General features: G+C 37.9%; 1 protein-coding gene across 1 annotated transcript in view; it reads right to left on the bottom strand.

Annotated features, from left to right (window-relative positions):
• The window catches only part of MALRD1 (MAM and LDL receptor class A domain containing 1), a 625529-nt gene that overhangs the window by 329547 nt on the left and 274450 nt on the right, over positions 1–21532 (bottom strand). Inside the window, exons 28-29 of the mRNA XM_056114588.1 lie at positions 5894–6127; positions 3679–3836 (exon numbers count right to left, since the gene is read on the bottom strand). Coding sequence (XP_055970563.1) covers positions 3679–3836; positions 5894–6127 — 392 coding nt within the window. The remainder of the gene's footprint in view (positions 1–3678; positions 3837–5893; positions 6128–21532) is intronic.

The raw sequence follows: 21532 nt of genomic DNA, 5'->3' as shown, positions 1-21532 counted from the left end.
CACATGTTGTGACATCAGACCCCTAAAACGGTAACATTTACCTTTTGCTAAACCCATGTTACATCAATAAATGGTAAACAAATTACAAAACAAAAAAATAAATAAAAATTCCATGGAAAATCGTAAGTTAATGGTCAGTAAATGACATCAGTACTTATTACTGTGATTGGAATCTGTAATCAATGACTATAGAGTGCTGTGAAATTGTTTTTTCATGCATTAGGTATACCTTTGAAAGGTATGCATGCCTTTTATATATGATCACATATGTCTTTCTCATTTAGATGAGAGATTTTCCCAATGATACTTTAGTGCTATGTGAGTGATGAGTATCATTCATCACTTCCCATATAGCCTGTTCTCCACAAGGGGCTACCCTGGGTAAAGCATCTGGCTCTGGGCCTCCCCCTTTTCTGCAGCCCCTTCATTCTGTAAACCCTCCTCTAAGGAGCCAAGTGGCACCCATGCAGAAAGGAGCCTCAAAGCATTGCTCGGAAGACGTCCATAATATGTTGAAACAGAATCAATGCAAATTAGCAGCCAGTGACTAAGAAGAATTTCTGGAACTGGGCAGGATAACAAGAAGAAAAACTCAGGTGGGCAGAGGTAATCAAGAAAAGCATAAGAGAGGGCTGAACCTAGTAGGAGGGCCTGAATTTGGTATGAAGAAGAAGTAAAAAGAAGGCATTTCAAAAAATGGTCAAGGAGACTGAGAATGAGATCATGCACCTCATTTGAGTTATTTCTTTGGGAGTGGGGTAAGGTGCTGCTTTGGGTTTGGTCACCTTCATTTTTTCATGCACAATGTTGTATGGACTGTGGAAGGAAGAGTAATATGACAGTGAAGAGATCTGATTAGATATTTCTGCATTTTCCAATTTAAGACCTTGGGCCACATATCCACCAAACCTCTGTCCCTCAACTCTCAGACATTCTGGGTACCAACTACTGAGCCATGGATCAGGAATAAAAATTGTAGAGTATATGATACCTGGAACATGAGCATGATCAAAAAGTATTAACATCTTAGCCTGTGATTCTGGGCATCTTCCTTCCATTACATATTTCAATGTAATGAAATATGAAGCTAACTGATGGTTGTTTTCAAGACAAGAAAATTATTCAGAGGTTCAATTTATTTATTAGTATCAAGTTTTTATTTTTTAAACAATTAGCTCCACTGGGTTTCCCTGACCATTTCTGACCCATATGTTTGAGAAGACTGTGCCTTTGGAGTCATACTCAAGACAGGTCTTTTATGAAGTCAGCCCACCAAAATCCTGGGGGTACTCCTCCTAAGTCTCCCTTGTCTGGCTTCCATGCTGAGGGCTCAGCCCTGAGTTTTATGCTGATCTTATCAAATTTGGTTCCTTCTCTTACCTTGTCTTAGACCTCTCCCACCTTTACTTCCACCTCACCAGGGAACCCCAAATCTGTCTCTCATTATCACTGCTTTCTTATTTTGTTTTGTCTACTCATCGAATGTACATCCATATTATTATTTGGTTTTTGGGACACCTCTGACTGTAATCAGGGCTTACTCCTGGCTCTGCACTGGAAGCACTCCTGTTAGGGCTGAGGGGACCATAGGAGGTGCTGGGAAGCAAATGAAGGTCCGCTGCATGCACAGCAAATGGCCAACCCCACTATCATTCCAGCCCCCAATTATACATTGCATACATGTCTTACATAGAGACCCATAGTAAAGATTAGGTGAAAGGAAAGAAAGAGGGATTGGAGAGATAATACAGCAGTTAGGACAATTGCATTGCATGCGGCCAATTCAGGTTCTATCTCTGGCACTACATACGGTCCACTGAGCCCCATCAGGAGTTGTCCCTGAACTCAGAGTCAGGAGTAAGCCCTGAACACAGCTGGGTGTGACCCCAATACAAAAAATAAAATTATTGTCCTAATAGTCACAAATATAAAATCAACATTTATTATGAAAGGGCTGGAGCAATAACACAGCAGTAGAGCATTTGCCTTGCGTACAGCCAGCCCGACAGAGCCAGTTTCGATTCTTCCGCCCCTCTCAGAGAGGTCAAGCTACCGAGAGTATCTCATTTGCAAGGCAAAGCCTGGAGAACTACCCATGACGTATTCAATATGCCAAGCACAGTAACAACAAGTCTCACCATGGAGACATTACTGGGCCTGCTTGAGCAAATCGATGAACGAGAGGACAGTGCTACAGTGCAGTGCTATTACGAAAGACTCCTTTGCAGCCAATGTCATTAAATTAAAACAACTGCACTTTTAAAATACGGGGGTTGAAAAAGTATATACATTCATAGTAGGAAAACATGTCTTTGAAGATGCAGATAAATTTCCAGAGGGATAAGTTGGAGGTACCACAGCAGTTCAATATGGCATGGTAGGAAGAGTAGATCTCAAATAATTTGGCTTTGTGTTTTATTGTCACAAAAAGTTTGCAACTCTAAGAAAGATAAAATGTAAATACTATTGTAGAGCATTAAAGTGAAAACCAAAAAAGTGGACCCCATTGCTCACTTGCACAAATCAAGTACCACATTCAACAGTGCTCTCCCGTGCTCCTGTGTGAGCACTAAGCCTTGTATTAGAGGAATCACTATGTTGAAATATAAGAAAATAAAATAACTGAGGTATCTTTGACATCTATTTTATTAGTCCACCTTCACTGAATTATTTTAGGAGTCCTGAGTTATCAAATAAACTCGGGTTTCCAAGAAAATATGAACTTTGTACATGTTAGCTATTCAGACACATGAGCCCTTTGGTATTCTAGTCAGATCCCTTCTGTCAGTGCCAAGTATTTCACCAAGTTTACATGTGATGAAATAGACAGGGTGTCCAGAGCACACTTTTAAAGTAAACTTTCTTGGAATTCTAACTAGATTCTTTAAAGTACTAACACACATGCAGACACATGCAGTCACGCATATATACGCTAAACATATGCATATGTGCCACATACTCATCTCCTTTTGCTTAGGCTTAAACTTCTCAAACAATAAAGGTATATTAACCAAGTCTCATTAATATTAATGTATACTTTTTAATTTTGCTCCCTGAACACTGGCACTTTGTTGTACGAAATTAAAGCTCTGACAGAAACATGCAATTAATCGTCAGCAAGAAAACGCATCACTGTGTCACAGTTAATAAGCAGCTCACTGCAATCATACCTTGATCATTCTCCTGAGCTGTTCCATCTTTCCACAGTGTGCTTAGAACTATAATGCCTAATATTAGTTCCCTTCATGATGGCTCAGGTGGTATTTAAAAATGGAGAGTCACATGCTGTCTCCCTTGCAGATGTACAAACAACTCATTTCCATTTATTGGGAAGGACAGACAGAGAAATACCAAAAGAGAAGAACGACTTGTTTTTCATTCCCTGCTATCATAGAAGGAATCAATGTTTTCAATTACAACCTCAGCCTAAGACAGAAAGCTAAAAGCTGGTTCCTAGGCCCTGTGAGCATTTGAGCTGGAGTCTTTTATTACCAGCAACAGTTCTCACGAAGGAAAATCTTCTGTCTAAAAGAGCAGAGGCTCTAACTAGTTACACATCTTATTCCTATTTTGGAGTTTCTAGGGACTCTGGGTTCCTTCTTTGTTCTATTAGAGACTTTGTGTCTTGACCAGAGGAACTTTCCCTCACCACAGGGGGCTCACACATGGCAGTCCTACCTTCACGAGGATCTGAATGGAGCCTGTGGCCTTGGCAGAGATGAAATACCAGAAGCTCAGGGTGCAGGCAGCACTGGATTCCTGCCACATGACACTCTTGAGGTGTGCCTTCTCCCCACGCAGGCCCACTGGAGTAGCCTCCAGATACAGGAAGTGTCCTAGGAACAAAGACAGGATGGAGAGAGGACAGAGATGGAAAAAATTTTAAAAAAAAAACAAGAAATCCATTTGAATTTTTTCAGTTTTGAGTTTTTAATTACATTTCCTATAATCTGAGTTGCCAAAGGCATTTCCATTTGAAACAGAAAGGAAATCTAATACCTCTGCCTCTAGCTCACTGATAGAACAATTTCCAATTACCTGCTTTTAGCAAAGCACTTCACTGTATGCAGATGAACTTATCTGATGGGATATTTATGCCATTAAATAAACATGATAGTTACAGAAATCTTTTAATGAACCCCTCTAACAATCAAATTAGGGTAAAACAATACTAAGATTACCTATGAAATCTAAATGAATACAATGAACTCTTAAAATCTCAGTCATTTGTTGAGTGTTAATAAAACACTGAAATTGTAAATAGGCAACATGAGAAGGCTCACTGAATTTTATTTGCACAACTGAATTTTTATTTGCACAAATATCCAAAACATTTTCTGTATGTAGAACAAAGTGAATTAGACATCTGCCTTTCCCTGGTTTTTTTTTTTTTTTTTTTTTAGTCCTGCTTGGAGAGCATCAGTATTTTTTATGGGTCTGTGTCTTTTCAATATTTATACTTTTCCCAATTTCTATAGGGGCCAGGGATTCAGAGTTCTTCTTTAAAAAAGGAGCACTTGCCCACTAACAGGTTAAATTGAGACTGGATTTCAGCGATTTAATGCAGATACAAGTCAGGAATAAAGTCTTTAATACATCTAATCTCACCTTAAATTTCCTTTGTGCATACCATTTTACTAATCTCAACAACCAGGTTGCATATATGAGATAAATTTTATTTTCTCCACTTAACCAGTGAGGAGTTGATAATCTGACAAAGTAAAAAGTCTTCCTAATGATCAAGTGAGGGAAGAATTCAGGGTTATGAAGACAACAGTGTGTCACTCAGGAAAGTGCTGAAGGAAAAGCCTAGTGAGGAATAAAGCCTAGAGGCACAGCCTGAGAACTAGCAGGGTCTTCTTGCTCTAGGAAAGAATCCCAGAGAAAGTTAGAGAAATAAGTTAAAGAAGGTGGTTTATTAAAGCATTTATTCAAGGACCAGGGTGTGGAGTATTCAAAAGAAAGAGCAGTTCTGTTTTTAACATTTTTCTTATTTGCTTGGTAATAGGAATAGGACAAATTATTGAAGGGTAGAAAATGAATATTTTAGGGGTTCTTAAGGTAGTGATTTCTCAGAATCAAGGTGCCAACTCAGACGCTAAACATACTTGGTTGTGGTTGTTTCCTTGGGGTTCCCATGATAATTATAAATTGTCTGGAGTGGGTGGGTGTGATTTGTATAATGCAAATATATCACACTTAGCGTGTAATTTTAATGAGGGTATGGTTGGAAATCATCGGTTAGATACTTGGTCTTCCATTTTGAATTAGTTCACAGCCAAGTGTCCTTAGAACTTATTCTTTCCACCTTTTGGTGTCAAGCATCTGAAATTCGTATCTATGTTGGAAAAAAGCTTCCAGGTGTTGTGCATGACCTGCAGAAAAGAGCTGATCAAAGAAGGAAGCTTGTCAAAGATGGGAGGGGAATGAACAATTATTTTAGTTTTTGTTTTCTTGGTTTTTATAATCTTTCAGTAAGTTTGAGACAGGTGGGATGTTAGGACTTCTATCACATGGCCTATCCTCCCAGATAGGGCCTTGTGGCATCCTATTCTCACATTCCATTCATTCCTTCCCTTTTTCATCTCTCATCCTACCCAGTGCTCCTTGTTGCCTGCTCTTGCCTATATTAACAGTCCTCAAAAGTCAGCAGGCCTGCTGATGCCCTTATTTCCTGCTTCTAACATCCACACCTGTGAGACAGTAAGTTCCAGTGATTAATCCACCTCCTCTGAGGCCCTGTCACGGCAATCTCAGAGACAAATACACTCATTAAACATTCGATTTACTTGCTGGGGCACCAAGGTGGTCTCTCTCAGTTATTGTCAAGGTAAACAAAATGATGATCCTGGTGAAGATGATCAGAGTAAAAGTCACAACACCCGTAACCTACCATTTTCATCTCCCCGTGTGTGGTCTCGGGGCGGTCTTAGGCTTTGATGAGAGCCAACTCCCCAAACCCAATCAAAGTTTTCAGCCCGTGAGTTCTGCCAGCCACACCAGCCATTCTCAAAAGTGCAGGAACTACTGCATTCATTCTCTTCATGGTCATCTACAAAATTACAGCTCTGCTCAGCTCTATAGAATTTGCTGTTCAGACATTCCGGGTAACCGTGAGGGCAGGGACCTAAAGCAAAGGAAATAAAGCAAGCGTAAGGGAACATTATACAATACATTCAGGGAGAGCAAAAGGCAATGAGGATAAATTTACTTTAATATATAAAGAAACACGGTGTTCTTAGGCATTTCAGAGGTCTGACGCCAATTTCTTTCTCCTAACCCTTTCAGAATCTAACCTATACAATAATATCAGGAACCATTCAAAGAGAAAAAACGTTTTATTTATTGATCTAGTAAATTAAAGTCCTGTATCTTCTCAAATACAGAATTTTTTATAAGCAATGCTCAAGAACATATAGTATATATAATTCATATATGGTTGTATATATATTATATTATATATATACATATTAGATCTGAAAGCCAAAATGATGCTTCCATTTGATAACCTGGATAAAAATCTTCAGGATACTAAAAACATATGTACAGTGGGGTACTTAGAAATCTAGAACATTAACATCCATGCACTCAGACATGTATCAGAAGCGAAACACGTTTACGGTACTTAGAGGCAAGTGTATGCATAAAGAATAACCAATTTTCCAACCGATTTTTCTCCAAAATGTTTATCTACTTATTAAGTTGGGGGAAGTCTAGAAGCAATTTCCCTCCAGTATAATGCTACACATAAAATTGCTCTTTTTGAGCACTTAAGGTAAAGAATAATGTGTCTTTTTGTTTGCTTTGGGGGCTACATCTGGTGATGCTCAGGGCTTAATTCTGGCTCTGCACTCAGGAATTCTTCCTGGAGTGCTCAAGTGACCATATAGGATGCCAGACATCGAACCCTTGTCAGCCTCATGTAAGGCAAGCATCTTCCCCACTGTATTGTCTCTGCATCCCCAAGAACAATTTGCTTTTGAGTATAAACTCATGCTGGCACTTGTCATTCTGTGAGTTGGGTGACACAAATCCTTGATAAACTTTACTTTCTCTCCGTAAGAAGAATAAAATAGTAATAGAACCTAAAAATATTAGGCTAATAAAAAATACTACTGTTTGAATCATCAGTGCATTGCACAGTACCTGAGTCTTTGGAAGTAAACAGCAAATATTAGTCAAATAAATGAATGACTGCAATAAAATGCATTGGAGATAATACAGTAGTTTAGTGTGTCCACTCATGATACTATTAGCCTGTTACTATTAAACCAGAACATCGCCAACAACATGGAGAATGGTATCACAGCAGGAAAATTCCTCTAGCTTCATTCAACTTGGGAGTTCAAATTCACAAGTGTTCTCAGACACTATAGCACCAGGAATCTTCCCCATTTACCCATTACCAGATAGAGGTGAAGATAATAACACTTCTATTTGCATTCTGGATGACAACTTTCATTGTCTGGTATTTGAGTGAATCCAAGAAAGAAGATAATGCTTTAGAAATTAATTGACATATTTTCTTTGGAGTTAAGAACTCCTGCTAATGAAAAAAGTACATCATGTATCAGTTTTTAATGTGCTGGATGGATCTCACATTTATAGACAATACAGAGCAAGGAGGAAAGAAGTGGGGGGAGGGGGAAAGAATTGAACACCATGTAGAAACTTGAGCTGTTCTCAACTGCTTATTTAGCACCTAATTAAATGACCTTTCCACTAGCAAAACCTTTGAAAATAAGTTTCAACCAGGCATTCTGCTTCAAAGAATGGGTTCATTGCTAACATTTTTCTTTCTTGCAGTGTAAGATTAAACCATTCTTACTTAGGTGCCCCATAGTTAAATTTCAGAAGATTGGGGGTAAGATAAAAGACCTTTAATGTTTCAATTACAGAGCTTGACTCAGAATCAAAATTTTAAAGCATTTTTAGCACATAGAAATGAAGATCACCTACATTAGCTGAGTCATTTATAGAGGATAAAAAATTTACAAATGTTAAGTGACTTGCTGCTTTTTCAAAACAAGAGATGCAATTTAGACCAAGGTCCAAAGTCTTCAGAATTACTTTTTTCAAATCCACTGACTTGTTAAGAGCAAAGATATTAGGTCAGATGTTATAAGACAAAGACCACTGAGAAATAAACATGGCAATGCCGACCATCAGCTGCCTCATTTCTCACAGAACTGCCGAGAATCCAAGAAATTAAGATATCATTTAATTTTATACAAGTTGGCATTTGCATTGATTCTGTCAATTCCAATTTGTTAGGGGAGTAGAAATAAAACTGGTTCTTCTGATGCTTTTCTCCAAAGAAACAGAATCAAGCTAAAATCTAATTCTTCTCGAACAACAAGAAAATAACTTAGGCATGTTTCAAAATGAAAACAATTATGGAACCCAATGTCTTATATATTTAACATAGCTAATATTGCAAGATAATAATAATCATTAGGTCTTACATTTATAAATCAAATAGATGCATCATTAAAATAAAATTCAACTATTATGTAGCACTGTCCTCCCGTTGTTCATCGATTTGCTTGAGTGGGCACCAGGAACGTCTCCATTTGTGTGACTTGTTGATACTGTTTTTGGCATATCGAATACACCACGGGACAGTTTGCCAGGTTCTGCTGTGGGGGCTGGATACTCTTGGTAGCTTGCCAGGCTCTCTGAGAGGAACGAAGGAATTGAACCCAGGTCGACCTCGTGCAAGGCAAATGCCTACCTGCTATGCTATCGCTCTAGCCCAATTCAACTATTATACAAGACTAAATTGGATTAAACCTCCCCAGCATTAATAAAAAATCATCATCAAAAACTCATTCTATCTATAAAATAACATGTATTGATAACATTTTTGGATAACTAGCAATTAAAATTACCAACTAATGCCATTTATTGAAAAAAACATTTTCTAGTCTTGTTGTTTAGTCCAAATTAATCAGTTACCCAAGATCAGAGTGTATATCTTTGAGTGAATCCAATATTAGTAGTCTTGCAAAATGATATGACTTTTACTTTTTGTGGAGGGAGCCACACCCGGTGGTGCTCAGAACTTACTCCTGGCTTTGTGCTCAGAGATCATGCCTCAAAGTGTTCATAGGACCACAGATGGTTCTGGGGATCAAAGGTGAGCTGGCTATATGCAAGCAAGCACCCTAACTGCAATATTATCTTTCCAACCTCATAATTTTAATTTTTATTAAAAATATTGCTTAAACTCGGCAGTGATTTACTTTGTTGGGCAATCTGATTTTGTAAAGAATAACTTAGGCAAGTTAGAGAACCCCAGATGCAAATCATAGAGACATCTGGAAAGTGGCATGCTAACTTCAAACTTTAATTCTTCACTTCCAAATTGTCTGATTTTTTTAGTCCCCCCATCTCTTTTAAAGTCAACTAGATGACACCAGGTACTCCAAGGAAAGCATTTTCTTTGGAACTCTCTGCAGTGTAGTCTTCCTGTTGCTTTTGGAGTTTGTCATCATTGTGGCAGCTCTCCATCAGCTTCCTACATCTGGGGCAACTAATAAGAAAGCAAGAATACAACCTTCTCTGGGAGAATATTCAATGCCACCATCACATCCTGTGTATAAGAATCCTCATGCTGGTCCCACCCCTAACCACCATACAACTGCAAGCCAGTTTCTTTTCTTGTTCTCTAATAAAATATTTTGGACAAAAGCACAGCAGGTGGGGCATTTGCCTTGCACGCGGCCAACCCGGGTTTGATTCCTCCGTCTCTCTTGGAGAGCCCGGCAAGCTACCGAGAGTGTCCCGCCTGCACAGCAGAGCCTAGCAAGCTCCCTGTGGCATATTCAATATGTCCAAAACAGTAACAAGTTTCACAAAGGAGACATTACTGGTGCCCACTCGAGCAAATCGATGAACAATGGGAGGACAGTGCTACAGTGCTACCTAAAAATGATCCTATCTCCCTCAAACGTTACTTCATAAGAAAAAAATTCAAAAACTATCTTTTATGTATATATCATTGCACTTGATACAATGAACAAAATTTGGATAGAAACCCTTCTTGAAACTGTAGATGGTCCCAAGATCTAAGATCTTCAATCATCATGTAATCATCATATATGGCTGTGACATGCACACAATTACGTATTCTACAGATGAGAGCTACAGTCCATGGTGTCTTTGGGGCCATTCAGTGTCTGTGATTAAAACCAAGTCTTTGAACACACAAGGCATTTGCCTTTGATCCCTGAACTATCTTCCTTGCCTGGAGCTTTCTCTTTCTTTTTTTTTCTTCCTTCCTTCCTTCCTTCCTTCCTTCCTTCCTTCCTTCCTTCCTTCCTTCCTTCCTTCCTTCCTTTCTTTCTTTCTTTCTTTCTTTCTTTCTTTCTCTTTTTTTCCCCAACAGTGTTCCTGCAAACTGGAATCATGCTGAAATACTTAGTTAACAGGGCTGGCTAGTTCACTGCTAGGGTTGAAGGATTTAGCTCAGCCTATACATGGCTGGGGAGTACCTGGGCTATCTGGTGGTACCTGGGGAGCTCGGGGAGGGGAGCAAAGGGTGCCTGTGTGCATGACCCAATCATTGTGCAATTTCTGGCACCTGGAGATTGTGCTTTTATCCATATTCATTATGATACAAGAATGGCTTTTTCAATTGAATGTTATGTGAGACTGGATATGTCCAATAGAACCACCAGTTTATAGCAACACCAAGGGTTCTGCTGATACCATCAGGCCAGATCCTGTATATCAGTATTGATCTTTCTCAATATGAGTTTCATGGGGCAGCAAATCCTCTGGGTGATATGAGGATGAAAAATAAAATCTGTCTTATTTTCTTTACAGATAGTTAAAACTGGCAGACCACTCCCTTTGGGAGGTCTTGAAATATTTGAAACACCTTCCTATTTGTATTAGAATCCTCCTTTTTTTTTGGTCTTGTTTAACTTCAGCAAAATATCTGAAGGCACTATGGTATCTCATTTCATGCTTGTAAAGGAGGAGATGGAGGAAATAGCTAGCAATTCCAAAAAAGGAAATGAAATTAATAAATTGACAAACAAGAACAACCCAAATACTAAACAAACAAAACATCCAAAAGCCAGGGAGATGGATTGAGATTTGCATTAAGGAAAAAGAGGAGGAAAATATGTAAAGAAATTCCAGGCTTTAAGAAGGGTAATGCCTACAGTTCCCCAAGGCTTGTGACTATAATAAAAGTGAGGTTCTTATACAGCAGACAGAGGGTTTTCTAGCCTGAGGCTCCAGACTCAACCAAGCAAAAATACAAATTAGTTGAAATAATGTTTCTGCAGCTTCCTCTTCTTTTCATGTTGATGTTGAGTCAGCATCAACTCAGATATGCAAAGAGCCCTTTTCCATGTGCTTACTAGTGAAAAATGGTCACATTGTCAAGAAAAAAGTTACCTCTAAAATGGGTACACTAAAATGTGTATTTAGTATTATATTAAATATAGAAATGAATATATTCAACAGGCATTTCCACAAAAGGCTGGTATTTTTAACTACTAATTTTAAAGACTTCTTAGTATTAAAAGTAACTTGACATTGTAACATCAAATTGATGCTAATTTTATATAGGAAAAGTACTAAATAAATTGAGGATACTTGTAAAAAGAAATACTCCTAAATGATTCTAAATTAGAGGGAATTTTTGATGTCTTGGTAAACCATGTAGGTACTTTTAATATATCTAGAAAGTATATAAGGCTGACAATTCAAAGGAAATATATTTAACGTAGGAAAATATTTAACATGCAATATTTTAAGAAAGGAAAATAATTAACATGCAATATTTTTGCATGTTAAATCCAACTCTATAAGATAATACAAAGAGAGTTCAGTCAATTCTTCTTGCTGTCAGAAAGGTAAAGTGTACTCATCTTTCTCTGTCTTTTAGTATTCCTGGTAGAGGCTTTGTGTATTTAAGGAAAATTGGTTTTATCTTAGGTATCCAGTATAGAGCTGCAATCCTTACAACATTTCTGGAGTTTGAAGTATAATTTCATGATAAATCTCAAGATTAAAATATCTTTAGGAAAATTATATTTTTCACTTTATACAATCAGAATTGTCAACCTATCTTTTATGGTTTCTGACAACACAAGCTGAAATAATATTATACCATCCTTTCCTAGTCCTGTAGGATTTAATTTTTCTTTTAAAGATTCTGAATGTTTGATCCACTGAAATTTACTTTGCCATATGGAACAAATGAAAACATTAAAGTGAATAAAAGGAATACACATACCCACAAAATACACACTTGTTTAAATACTTATCAAATATTTCTGGGAGGCTGTATAAGAGACAAAAGATTTCTCCAGAAATAAGAACATAAAGACAAGTTAGACTGAAATGCAAACACCGAAGTTTGTAAGTCTGTAACTATACCCCACAGAGATTCACTAATAAAAAATTAAAAAAAGACAAGTCAGAAGAAAATGGTTTTTTAATCTATACCCTTTTAATACTTAAATAAATATTTGCTTTGTTGAAAACATGATTACCCATGGCTATTACTGAAGGTTCACAGAGTTCTATAGTCACAATCCCAATTTAATATTATCTATAATTTAATCCTATAACAAAGCAATTTCCAATGGTAAACCTCACTGTCCTGGTTAAAGCAAACTCCATGTAATGAATAAGAAGCAATTAACTAATTAAAAGAAGAAAAATAATAATAATAGCCATTATTATTTTTATAATGACTATTATTATTTTTATAAATAATAATAATATAAACTAAATATTAATAGGAAGCGAAACAAAGCCAGTGTTTGCATAAAGGCCATCCCATTGATACAGCATATTGTAGCACTGTCGTCCCATTGTTCATCAATTTGCTCAAGCGGGCACCAATAAAGTATCTATTCATCCCTGACATGTGCTAGTGTAGCCCAAATGGCATATTGGGGACTCTTTCAGGGTCAGGGGAATGAGGACCATCATTGTTACTGTTTTCGGCATATGGAGTATGACACGGGTAGCTTTCCAGGCTCTGCCATGTGGGCAGGATACTCTCAGTAGTCTGTCAGGCTCTCCAAGAGGGATGGAGGCTTTTGGGGCAGCCTCTAATCACCTTTGCAGGTGTTCCCAGTCAGGCATGTATGCAGGAAGGCTACTTTCAGTAGCCTGCCAGGTTCTCTGATAACTAGACAATAAAAAGGTCACACAGCCACAAATGCAGCCACGCGCTTCTGGGAGCTTGGTTTTATAGTCTCTGGATCTTGGTCATTGGTGGGATTACATAGCAGTTGGTTGGTGCAACTGTCTAGCTACTGGAAGATGGGGGATCTGGGTGGAGGAGGCCCAGTCCCTATCCGAGCAGGATTGGAGATCTCATCCCCAGGTCCCGCACACCTGGCTTTCTCTGCCAGTTCCTTCATGCATGAGGCTCATCTGAGCATGTGGAAAGGTATAAAATATGTGATTAAAATGACTAAAGAACAATATAAGTGAAGTGTAAAATCAGTCATAACTATCATTAATTAATCATCAGCTATATGCTTTGTTTTAGATAAGGCACTTTGTGGACATTAGCTCCAATCTTCACATTAGCATTGCAAGAAATGTGAGCAATTTCAAATGTGGGAGTTAAGAGTAAATAAACTAAAATGCAATTTTGAGGTTATATATGCTTACATGTAAGATTACATGTTATACATCTATATATATATATATGTCTGATTTCAAAGTTTCTAACAGTATTAAAATTTGTAACACATTCAAAATAATAAGATTAACAACAATATGATAGAATTAGTAAAAGTTCCATTCTGTCTAGCTTTATCTATGCTAGATATTTGCTTTTAATATTAATTACAATTAATTAATAGTTACAATCAATCTCAGAATCAAACCCATGAGGTATCAGGAAGGAAATGACATTTGTATGGAGAACCTGAACAAACTAAATGGAAAAGCCACACATGGTGGGCCAAGATAATTACAAAGTACAAGGGCTATAGTAGGAAGACAACTTCCAGTTCAAGAAACCCATGTGGCTTGATCCTACAGAGTAAGAGATGAACCCCAGGAGGGAGTGCAGGTGGGAAGAGAATAACTGAATTACTCTTCAGTCATTTTTAACTACATATTTTATACCTAGAAAATCATGTGTGTGATTATCCACATAAATACACAAAATGTTCTTACGTATATATCATATGTAGAAATGATGCTGAAGTTCCTGGGTCACTGTAAGGATTTGCTCCTACTCTAACATGGGAAGTCATGGGCAATGCTTGCTTAGGATCATGGGATAATTCATCTTTTAAAATTCACTTTTTAAAGCTTGGGGCTGAGAAGAAATTTCAGGAGTTAGCACACATGTAGGCATCTCTCAGGCCCCAAGATTGTTCCACAGCACTAATGATGTACAGGGCCCTAAAAGTGCTCCCCAAACCCCACAACTAAGGACTGAATCATTTGGCTTGCATATTCAAACCAAGTACCTCCAGGAATGGCGCCTAGGGCACCCTGATTTCTGCTGTGGAGTACCCCAAATCTCTGGTTCTCATATGAAAAATAGGCTATACAAAGCAGCAATAATGGGACAAAAGGACAACAAGGTTCAATTACAGAAAACCTGGTACATAATGAGGAAGTGAGCCACAAAGTACTAGATAAATAATTCTAGTTTCCTAATATTGTAGTTAATAGATAATATATTGTGTAAACACACAAAAAAGGGCGGGCAAGGGGAATGCGGCGGCCTATCTCTCCCGCCGCCCACGTTCGGTAGTCTCAGGCTGTTTCCCCACTTCAGGGAGATTGATGGTGATGGTCAGGCAAAGGAAGGAAACGAGGGCCAGACTGGTTGGTCTTAGCAGCAGTTTATTACATGGAAGAGATGTATGTCGTGGAGGCCCCAGGATCTCTCAAGCACGTGTGCCTTTGTCCTCTCAGCTTCTGTCCTCAGCCTCATCTTCCCAGGTTCTCTGACGCACATGTCCCCCAGAGAGCACTGAAATCTCCCTTATATAGATCATAGTACTTCTAAAGGGCGCAATATAGTGATGTCATCAAAAGGAGTTACAGAAAGAACATTGAGGCAAAACATACATTGTTTCTTTATCCACAGGCCAGTAATCTTGGCCTCACCTTTTTACAAGCTACAAGCACTTGGATTAGCACATCAATGACCAGTCTGCTAGAGCTTGGAATCTACATCTCAAAGATCAGCCTGCCTGGAGTCAGGCATCTACATCCCCAAGATTGGCTTGGCTTAGCACCTGGGATCTGCATACCTAAGACCAGCTAGGTTTCTGTGAGAAAAGGGAAACTGTCTCAATATACTGAAATCATTTACTGAAGGCAGTTTGAAGGGGAGAAAGTTCAGTCTTATCCAAGCTGGTCAGGACACACAGGAAAACTTCTAGGACAGATTCTCATTTAGCAGATCAACCCACACTATAACAGATTTCCCTGGATGTGTTTCTCCTCTCCTTGTCCGACCAACATATAAGCATACATAATATAAATCATTTTGTATGGACACTCTAAGAAATACTTTAAGTTCATAGAATTGCTCTCCTAGTGCCATCTCCATCTCAGACTGCAGTGCTCATGCCAGATATCCTTCCTATTCTTAAGCAGCTGGGTCCTAGTCTCATCGTTACTTTTGGATCATGACAGCATTTGCCTATGATCAAACTCTTATAGTTAAAAATCGTGGCACTTGGCCTGGCCCATCTCGATGCCAGGATAGCACATAACTTACTGGCTTACCCTGGTTCCATCCAGTCCCACGTCAGGACCCTGCTTCTGGGGTGCTAGGAAGTGAGGGCAACTGGGGCTTAAGTTGAGAAAGCAGATGCCCGGGAGTGAATAATATTCAAAGGCAATCAACTCCTAAGTTACAAAGCATAATATTAATTGTCTTCCTGTATCTATACAAAAGGACATTGCATTAAAGTAAACTGCTCAAAAGACATAAAGAGAGGAGAAAGGCAATATTAACTTACAGTACAGCTTCAGTATCTAAGAAGGATGAGACCTTACAAATTGGTTGGGGAAGAGAGCATAGAAGTGGTTACAGACAGACAAAGTAATGGGAGTGACTCGGGAGCACTGTGATGGGTGCGACCCGATAAACCTAAGCTCCTTGTACTCCAACAATATATTGTCTCCATTGGTTTATGTTTGCTCACTTGTTAACCGATCTATGAATTATTTCTCTTACTTTCCCCTATTTGAAGGCACATAGAGGTTGAATAACATTGATGTAAAATATTTAAATAATTTGGCACTCCCGTTACTTAGAATAAAAAGTAAAAGGCACCTAGAACATAGCGAGGGCTTAACAAACATGAGATTTGTCAGAACAGTAGCAGTTGCTGGTGAAAAGTCGTTGAAATTGGAAAATGTTATGAAGACAGTGTCCACAGACATTTCTAACGAGTACTTTTGTGGGCACCTCACTGTGCTCAGGGCTTACTCCTGGCTCTGCACTCAATGATCATTCCTGACAAACTCAGGGGACCATGTGTGTTATCAGGGACCAAACTTGGGTCTTCCACATGCAAGGGAAGCACTCTACTCACTGTACTATCACTCTAGCTCCATTTCTGATAGATTGAAGATGGATTATCAGAGTGAGGAAGGTGAAATGCCTTAAGGATTTTGATATAAAAACCCATCTCTTGAGCCATTTACTAAACTCAAGCATAGTGATGTTTAAGGCAGAATAAATTTCTATTATTTTGAAGGAATAAATATGTAGAGAAAAAACAGTATTGAATTAAAAAATCACACAAATACCTTATTTTATAGGATATCAATATGTAATATCTTTTAGTATCCTCATCTCAGTTCTCAAAAGGACCAGGGTCTTTTAGAATATATGAGAAATTTAGATTTTAAGGAAGTGAAAATTATTTCAAAATCTATAAATCATCTAAGATATAATATTGCAGCATATCATGCACTGAAAAATATTGACCTTACCGCTATATTCACTCCTCTCCAGAGAAAAATAATGCTGAATTTTCTTTGAAGCTTACTGACAGTTTTAAATGTGTGTGTGATATCTTTATCCAGAGAACATAGAAGAGTCATACTTTACTTGTAACAGCTAAGCGAGGACTTGTAGAATGAAGAATTTAAGGAATGAATGGTAATGAAAAGTAAGCACACATTATTTCCTCCTGAATGTCTTGAGATACCAGACAATTCCTGACAAATAAAGAATCAATGTCAAAGACATTTCTTATACATTTTTCAAATCACTACATAATCAAGAGACCAATAATTTTAACAAATAAATAAAAAGACCACAAAGTCCACTTCCATTAACATGGTTTTAATCTAAGTAGGCAAAATAGTTACCCAAGTCTACTTCATAAAGCAAACTAAAAGCTATTTTTCAAATCTCTAGTGACACAAAATCTAAACCCAATTAGTTCCTTTAGGCTAGTGCTTTGCTACATTTTCCGAAATGGTATCTCAATTCAGTCACTTCACTTATCTCACTTCTACCTTTTATCTCTGCTGTGATCACCCCTCTCCCCAATCCCACCTCTCTTTGTGATTCTTTTTTATGTGTGCCCAACCCCCTAAGAATACTGGAGAATGTTCCCAAGTTATGTCCTAATAACAAACTATGCCAGAAAGTTAGGGTAAAACTGGCTTGAGTTTTTCTCTAAATTTTGTGCTCTGGGGTTTAGAACAAATGCCCCTGCAGATGGGGAATGAAAAAATATTTTGATGGCAGAACCTATACAATCTGACCTATAGTCAGCTACCTATACAATCTCCACTATGTATATAATCTCCAGTAATTCCATATTTTCATTTTGGAGGGAGAGGATATGAATTTTCAGTTCTGATTCCATTACTGACTACTTTATTCTCTCTAGTTTCTCTAAATATAATCTTGCACACACATATAAATATGTGTATGTGCATACACATGTGTGTGTGTTTCCAGAGAGGCACAAATGAAGGTGTGTGGTACATCATCAAGTATTCTAGAGCATTAGTTTGACTTGCAGCTAGGACTGATTTTTTTTTTATTCACTAGTATGCCATGAATCATGAGTCTCTATTATCTCCACTTTCGAGTGCTGAAGGCAATTTCCATTCTCTGTATTTCTTCCATGAGTCCTACTCTTTTTTGATTTTTTTAATTAAAAATGCTTATGGCTTATGCCTCACTCTGTACTCAAGAGATCACTTCTGGCAATGACAGAAAATTGGATGGGGATTGGCTGCATGAAAGGCAAGCGCCTTAACCCCTGTCCAATCACTCTAGCTCCTTTTATTTTAAAAGGCAGTTGAGGACCTGGCTCCTCTATGGAACATCACTGGTGACCCCAGAACTACATCTCCTGGTAACAGAAAAAAGCACTTACTGGACCATTCACTTCTGCCACCATATATATCCATTATAATGGATGGTTAGAGAATCTTCGTGATGACTACAGACATTGCTGCTGTTTGTTAACTCCATTAGGACATTAGCACACAAAAGTCATCTTTTATTTCTTGCTATAGCTTAGTTTTGTTTTTTAGCTTGAAATTTTATGCAATCAGTTAACAACAACAACAACAATAATAAAAGAATTCAGGGCTGGAGAGCAAGTATAGTGGGTATGAAGCTTGCCTTGCATGCGACCAACCATGGTTTGATCCCAGGAATCTCATGTGGTCCACCAAGCACTGCTAGGAGTAATTTCTGAGTGCTGAGTCAGTAGTCAGTTGTGAGCATTGATGGGTGTGCTCACCCCAAGCCCGAAACAGATTTTGGACTTTCATGTTACATCCATTTGGGTCGAAATTTCAACTCTGTAATCCAAAGATTACAGGATCAGCATGACTAGATAGATCTCAATTTCTTTTATCTAATATGTATATTAATATTGGTGTAAAAGAAAAATAATATTGGGCCAAAGAGATAGTACAGCAGGTAATGTGTTTTGCCTTGCACGCAGTTGACCTAAACCTAAGCATTTTCAGGAATGACTCCAAAACAAACAAAAATTATTTGTAAAAGTAAAATAATTTTAAACTTTTAAGGATATAAAAGAGCAAGAAGTCTATATTGTACTTTTTTCTTTATGTCACTAGCAGCTAGAACATAATCACATACTTAGTACCTACTCAATTTGCTTGCACTGAGTTAAACCAAAGTGAATTTCCATCAAAGGACTTTGAATTGTATCCTTTAACATAGGAAGGTTATTCATTAAAGCTCAGAAATGGTGCAGTGAAAGTTTATTTCTAAAGAGATATTTCCCCCCACTGGAAAAAAGAAATTAGATTACAGGAGCAGCAAGACAAGGTAGATCTCAATTTCTTTCATCTAATATGTGACAAAATAGAAACCCACAGACTGATAAAGTGTTACTCAATGCTAGAATTTAAATTTTTGTTTGCTTATTCATTTGGGGGCCACACTCAGCAGTGCTCAGGCTTATTCCTGGCTCTGCACTCAGGGATCACTTCTGGAGGGTGGGTTTGGGGAACTATGTGGATGTGGGGGATCAAACCAGGTCAGTTGGCAGCATGTAAAGCAAGTTCCTAACCATTGTACTATCGTTCTGGACCCTACTTTTAATTTTAGGGAGACAAAGGTCTAAAACTCATTTAAATATTTAAGTCCAATATTCTTCTCATTGTAAAGCACCATATTTAGTGTATGGGGTCTGATGGTGATCTTAATGTAGAACTGTAAAGTCAATCACATTTATTCACTTTTGAAAATATAATAGGAAATTCACTCATGACACCTCCCCAGCCCCATTTAGCTTATTTTCCAGGGAAATACTGATTCAGAGGACTGATAAGAACATAAAACTACAGATATTCCTATGAGTCTCTGCCTACAGTAGTTTCTAGCTACAGTACATCTAATAATAAGATTCTACAACGTTATGGTGAATGAAGAGCCAAGTATCATTCCTGGAGACAATAGCTATAAATGGGAACCATGTTGTCCAGTGCTATTCACAATTAAGGTGACATTGGTTCCACTTTCTCAGTGACTTTGCTTTCGAAAAAATATCTTAATAATCAGCATCAGATCATAATATGAATTCAGTACTCAATATTTATACTTGAGCCTTAAATCTACCTAAATACTATTGAAATATTCAAAGTATAATACAATGAACTGTTGAACTGTTGTGTGGGTCATTTATTGTTTTAGAATAACCAAAGCAGGATGAAAACAAACAAGTTATGGCTCAAATATATTGAGACAAATTCAAAGTAAAAATATTGTGTTTGAGTAGGGTGGGGTGCACACCCAGGAATGCTCAGGGTTTACCCCTGGCTCTACACTCAGGAATCACTCATGGCAGGTTCAGGAAATCAGATACCAGGGATCGAACACGGATCTGCTGCATGCAAGACCAGCGCCTTTCCTGCTGTACTAACACTCTAGCTCCCCAAATAAAAATACTCTTAAAATATTAATTCAACTAAAATAAAACAACATGTATGTAAATTTCGTTATTTACATACAAGTGGTACTACATGGAAAGTATCATGTAAGCGAAATGACTCAGAAAGAAAGGGATAGACATACAAAGATTGCATTCATCTGGGGAACATAAATTAACAAAATAGGAGACTAACACCCAAGAATGACCGAGATTAGTATCAGGAATTTTACTCCATGGCTTGGAGGCCAACCATATATGCTAGGGGAAAAGGGAGCTCAGATAGAGAAGGGAACACCAAATAAAGGTGTTGGGAGGATCCTCCCAGGATGGGAGAAGCATGCTGAAAGTAGACTATACACTAAACATGATTGTCACCCATTGCCTCTTTTACAAACCACAACACCCAATAAGAGAGAGAGAACAAAAGGGAATGCCCTGCCACAGAGGTAGGGTGGGATGGGGGAATGGGGAGTGGGAGGGATACTGGGATTCATGGTGGTGGGAAATGGGCACTGGTGGAGGGATGGGTATTTGATCATTGTATAATTGAAACCCATGCACAAAAATGTGTAAGTCTGCAACTGTACCTCATGATGTCTCACTATTAAAAATTTAAAAGAATGCAAAAAGAATAAAAATAAAAAATAAAATAAAATAAACCAACAGATTATTTAAAAATATTTATCTTGAATGAGGTTATGGGTGCAATTCTTATAGGACCTTTTATGGAAACAAGTAGCATGGAAGATTTGATCTCTATTGTGGATCAGTTAAAATCATCCTAGTTTAGCAATGTAATCATACAAGAAACAGAGAAGAAACTATAAAGACTGGGTTGCAGTTCAGTGGTCTAAGAGTAATAGCATTTCTCATAGTTCTTGGGGCTGGATGGTTGCTGCCACCCAGTGGACGCCAATGGCTTTTAGTTTGGCCAAACCATCAATAGACTGTCCATGAATACTCAAGAACTCTTGGAGGCAGGTTCTCCAAAACAGTCAAATGCATTTTATTATTGGTCAAGAAGGAGGCAGAAAACTTGAAATATGTGTTCTTTTACATAATAAAAGCAAGACCATGAAACTAAACTGACTTTTCTTTTGAATGTACCATGGCTATATCCCAAGAGAAGACTG

The sequence above is a fragment of the Sorex fumeus genome, unplaced genomic scaffold (genome assembly GCF_029834395.1).
Source record: "Sorex fumeus unplaced genomic scaffold, SorFum_2.1 ptg000026l, whole genome shotgun sequence".
Lineage (NCBI taxonomy): Eukaryota > Metazoa > Chordata > Mammalia > Eulipotyphla > Soricidae > Sorex > Sorex fumeus.
Note: the sequence above shows the minus strand (reverse complement) of the source record. Positions and strands in the feature narration are given on the sequence as shown.